The 4,208-nt window shown below is 63.6% G+C and overlaps 2 protein-coding genes across 3 annotated transcripts in view; one reads left to right on the top strand and one right to left on the bottom strand.

Moving 5' to 3' along the window:
• Positions 1-1,070, top strand: part of LOC122193242 (guanylate-binding protein 2-like) — a gene marked incomplete at its 5' end in the record, with an annotated part of 2,808 nt that extends 1,738 nt beyond the window's left edge. The window contains 2 exons of the mRNA XM_042893976.1: positions 5-148; positions 529-1,070. Of these exons, the coding sequence (XP_042749910.1) occupies positions 5-148; positions 529-711 (327 nt within the window). The remainder of the gene's footprint in view (positions 1-4; positions 149-528) is intronic.
• A 696-nt stretch (positions 1,071-1,766) lies between these two features.
• CSAD (cysteine sulfinic acid decarboxylase) lies at positions 1,767-4,202 on the bottom strand. 2 transcript variants are annotated; one of them, XM_042893975.1, is made up of 10 exons: positions 4,116-4,202; positions 3,960-4,039; positions 3,822-3,876; positions 3,617-3,733; positions 3,475-3,539; positions 3,308-3,389; positions 2,503-2,702; positions 2,376-2,427; positions 2,127-2,216; positions 1,767-2,046 (listed from the first exon to the last, which is right to left on the bottom strand). In XM_042893975.1, the coding sequence occupies exons 3-10, from the start codon at positions 3,867-3,869 to the stop codon at positions 1,873-1,875; spliced, it is 828 nt and encodes a 275-aa protein (XP_042749909.1). In that variant the 5' UTR covers positions 3,870-3,876; positions 3,960-4,039; positions 4,116-4,202; the 3' UTR covers positions 1,767-1,872. The 2 variants fall into 2 exon arrangements, with proteins under 2 accessions (XP_042749909.1, XP_042749908.1); XM_042893974.1 differs by having other exon boundaries at positions 3,977-4,039; positions 4,116-4,138.
• Positions 4,203-4,208: the final 6 nt, after the last annotated feature.

The raw sequence follows: 4,208 nt of genomic DNA on the forward strand, positions 1-4,208 counted from the left end.
GGAGGAGCAGCAGCAGCAGCAGCAGGTGATGTTGGCTGAGGTGACAGCAGTCATGAAGGCTGTGGAGAAGCAGCTGGAAGAGCGCTGGCAGCAGTGGGCACAGCAGCTGCAGGAGGAGCAGAGCCTCGTGCTGTCTCAACGCCTGGAGGTGAGCACAGTGCCAGTGCTGTGGATGCTGTGGGTGCTCCCTGGCTGTGGTGCTCCCTGGCTGTGGTGCTGTGGGTGCTGTGGGTGCTGTGGGTGCTGTGGTGCTGTGGGTGCTGTGGGTGCTGTGGGTGCTCCCTGGCTGTGGTGCTGTGGGTGCTGTGGGTGCTGTGGGTGCTCTCTGGCTGTGGTGCTGTGGGTGCTTTGGGGTGGTTTCATGCTGGCAGCAGCGCAGTCGATGCGCCGTGGGGTGGTGGCAGTGCGTTGTGGTCGTGCCTCGGAGATGCTTTTGCAGGAACACCGGCACGGTTTGTCCTTGGCACCGTGCTGCAGCCGTGCCACGGAGGTGCTGTGTCGGTCCTGAGCCCGCTCCTCATCCCACAGGAGCTGGAGGTTCGGCTGCAGGAGGGTGGAGCTGAGGTGGCGGCACTGCAGCAGGTGGAGCTGATGCAGGAGGAGGAGCAGGCAGTGCCTTCCTGGCGCTCCACGCTCTTGAAATTCCTGGACAAAGTGGTCGTGCCCATCCTGATCAGAGTGGTCAACAGCGTGGTGAACAACGCCGCCTAAATGGACTCCTGTAAGCCGTGGAGCGGCCCCCCACCCGCTGCTGCCACAGTAAATCCAGTGGTGCTGCACAGAAGTCGTCATTTTGGGGCAGCACAGGGCGCTCTGGGGCAGCACAGATAGCAGGGGGTTGGGGAGGGGGGGGATTGGACATGGTGATGATTGTGGAATGGTGACAACAGTGACATGGTGACAATTGTTGTGTGATAACAGCAGTGACACAAAGGCTCCGCCCCCCCCCCCCCCCGGATCAGTAAGGGGTGAGGGGTGGGGGTACCTCAGGCCACGCTCCTATGGGATGGTTGGAGAGGATCCATCCCCCATGGGATAACATGGGGAAAACGTGGGGGTGCAGGGGGACGTGGAGGAGGAACGCATGGACACGATGAGAGTTCCTTGGGGACAGAGTGGGGAGGGGAAGAGCACAGGGACCTTTGGGGACACTGTGACACTGACCTGAGGGACCCAAGGGGGCTGTGATACCATCCCCAGACTGCCCCAGAACGGTCCCAAAATGTCAACTATCTGTCAGCCGTTACACCAGCGACCTTCTGGGTCTCCAGGGCACGCTGCTGGCTCCCTGTCGGCCACCAGGTCCCCAAGGGTCTCCACAGAGCTCCTTTCCAGCAGCTCAGCCCGACCCGCGCTGATGATGGGGTCGTTCTTCCCCACATGCTGGGCTTTACAGCTGCCCACGTTGAACCTCGCCGGGTTCCTCCCTGCCTGCCCAGCTCCCCCGAGTGGCAGCACGGCGCTCTGCTGCATCAGCCGCTGCTCCCTGCTTCGGGCCATCGGCAGACTTACAGGGGGTGGATTCCTTCCCTTCCTCTGGGGCACTCATGAAGATGTTGAACAAGAGACCCAGCACAACCTGAGGAGGTTCTGCCAGTTTGGCTCCGTTTTTGCTGGTGGTGGCATTCGAGTTGCCCACGGTGGTGCTCAGGATGCTGGCTGCAGAGTCCCGGCTGCTGGTGGCAGCACTGAGGATGGGGACGCGCTGATGGGACATCCCAAACTTAGGGGTTATTTTATACAAACAACAGCACAGTAAAGCCATGTTTGTTTTACCCATTTCAGTGTTTATTGAGCTGCAGTGTGCAGCACGTGGGAGTGTCTTTGGTCCCTGGTGTCCCTGCAGTGCTGGAGAGGGGGCCAGGGGGGGCCCTACAGGTCACGTCCGAGCCGCTCAATCTCATCCAGGAAGAAGTCGAGGTCAGCCCTGGTGACAGCAGGGCTGGTGACAATCTGCCGGAAGAAGTTGGGCCTGGCGCCGTGGGGCTGGTAGCCCACCATCATGGAGCCCTCCTTCATCATCCTCTCCTTGATGGCGGGGGCCACCTGCAGGGGGATGGAAGCTGGGGGTCTGCGTGGGGGACAGGCGCTGGGCAGAAGGGGGGACCCTCAGATCCCACGCTCACCTTCCCCAAACGAGGCCCGAAATCAGCGCAGCCCTGTCGGCCCCGCAGGCTGGGGGGCACAAACCAGAAGCAGAGGTTGAGGAATTCGGGCTGTGGAGGAAGGAGAGCGGGGGGAACAGCGTTGGGGGCTCCGTTCTGGGAGCTGCTGCGCACCCCAAAGGGGCTCACGGGGTGACGCTCCCTGCTGCCCCCATCTGTGGGGCCTCAACCCCCCCTTCCCGCGGGGCACAGCGGCGCATCGCAGCCTACCTCCAGCACCAGCTGGAAACCGTCGCGTCTCTTCACCTCCGCGGTCAAGTAGCTGGGAACGGAGAGGAGCGTGAGCACCCGGTGGTGGCACCTGGTGGTGGCATCCGGCAGCGGCTGCTGCGCTCACCGGGTGCAGGCGAAGGCTCTGTCCACGCGCTGCTCCAGCCCTTCGGTCCCCACCGCCTTCCAGAGCAGCCAGAGCTTGAAGCAGTCGACGCGGCGGCCGCACTGCACCGTCTTGTCCCCGGTGTCGAACGTCACGTCGTAGAATTTGTCAGCCTGGAAGAGGTACGTGGCGCCCGTCCCGTGGCAGCGCTGCAGCAGCCCCTGTGGGAGACGGGGGTCAAAGTGTGGCTGTATGGGGTTCCCAGGGGTCCCCAAGGGTCTCAAAGGGATGCGAGGGATTCCCAGGGGGTCCTGGTGGGGAATGATGGAGGATCCCAGAAGATCTGAGGGGGTCCTAGGGGTTCCCTGTGGGTCTACTTGGGGTCCTGGAAGGTTCTGAGGGGGTCTTGGGTGAGTTCTGTGAGTTCCCAGTTGAGTTCTGATGGCATTCAAGGAATGCTAGGATGTCCCAGGGGGGTCCTGTTGGGATCTAGAGGGGCTCTGATGAGTTCCTATTGGGGACCCGAGAAGGACTGCAGGGCATAACAGGGTGGTGCCAAAGGGGCCAGGGGGTCCCAGTGGGCTCCAAAAGGCTTCTGTTGGGGTCTCAAGGGGATCCTGGTGGCATTCTGGGCAGGTCCCAGGAAGTTACAGTGAGTTCCAAGGGGTCTCGGGGCATCCCAAGAAGTTCCCAGTGGGTTCCGAAGGATTCCAAGGGAGTTTCTGTACGGTCTGAGAGACTAGAGAAGGTTCCAGGGGGCTCCCAGTGGGGTCCTGAGGAATCCAGAGGGGGGCCCTGATGGGATCCCAGCAGCCGTGGGACTCACAGAGTCATCTCGGAGCAGGAAGGCTGAGCACTGCAGCCCCACCGTCAGCATCTTGTGGGGGTTCCAGGCCACCGAATCAGCCCTACAGTGAGGAGAGGGTTGGGGGGGCTCCACGGGAAGCGGTTCTGTGTCCCCACAAAACACCTCCTGCACCCCTTTGGAGATACCTCTCGATGCCGGCCAGGAGGTGCCGATGCTTCCTGGAGAGCAGCGCGCTCCCACCCCAGGCGGCCTGTGGGGCAGAGCGGGGTGGGTGCGGGGGGAAGCGGGGCTGGGGGTGCACAGCAGGGCCCCCCCCCCAGCACTCACATCCACGTGCAGCCACAGGCCGTGGCGCTGGCACACGTCTGCCACCGGGCCCAGCGGGTCGAAGGCGCCCAGCACGGTGGTGCCAGAGGTGGCGCTGACAAAGAATGGCACGGCACCCTGGGGGGATGGCGGACATCGGGTTGGGGTCAGGGGATGGCACATGGGGACGGGGGTCCCCTGGCAGCCATCCTTCCCCTGGCCTCACCTCACTTTTCACCCTCTCGATCTCCTTCTCCAGCTCCTCGGGGATCATCTTCCCCCTGAGGGATGCAGGGGTCAGCAGAGGGGCCGGGGGTCCCGGCACAACCCCAGCATTAACCCAGGGCGATCCCAGAGCTCCCACCTCTCATCTGCACGCACCAGGACGACGTTGTCAGTGCCGATGCCCAGGAAGGCGGCTCCTTTCTGGATGGAGTAGTGGCACTGCAGGGACAGAGGGCGGGGGGCTCAGGGCGCTGCTCCCACTGCCACCCCCACCCGCACCCATCGCCGTGCCCACCTCCTCTGAGGCAAAGAGCACCAGGCGTGGCAGCGCCCGGCCGCCCTGCCGACGGCTCTCGGGGAAGCGCTGGAAGCGGGCCACGTTCATGGC

Source organism: Lagopus leucura, unplaced genomic scaffold (genome assembly GCF_019238085.1).
Source record: "Lagopus leucura isolate 7727_CA_CO unplaced genomic scaffold, USGS_WTPT01 34923-0_obj-0_obj, whole genome shotgun sequence".
Classification (NCBI taxonomy): domain Eukaryota; kingdom Metazoa; phylum Chordata; class Aves; order Galliformes; family Phasianidae; genus Lagopus; species Lagopus leucura.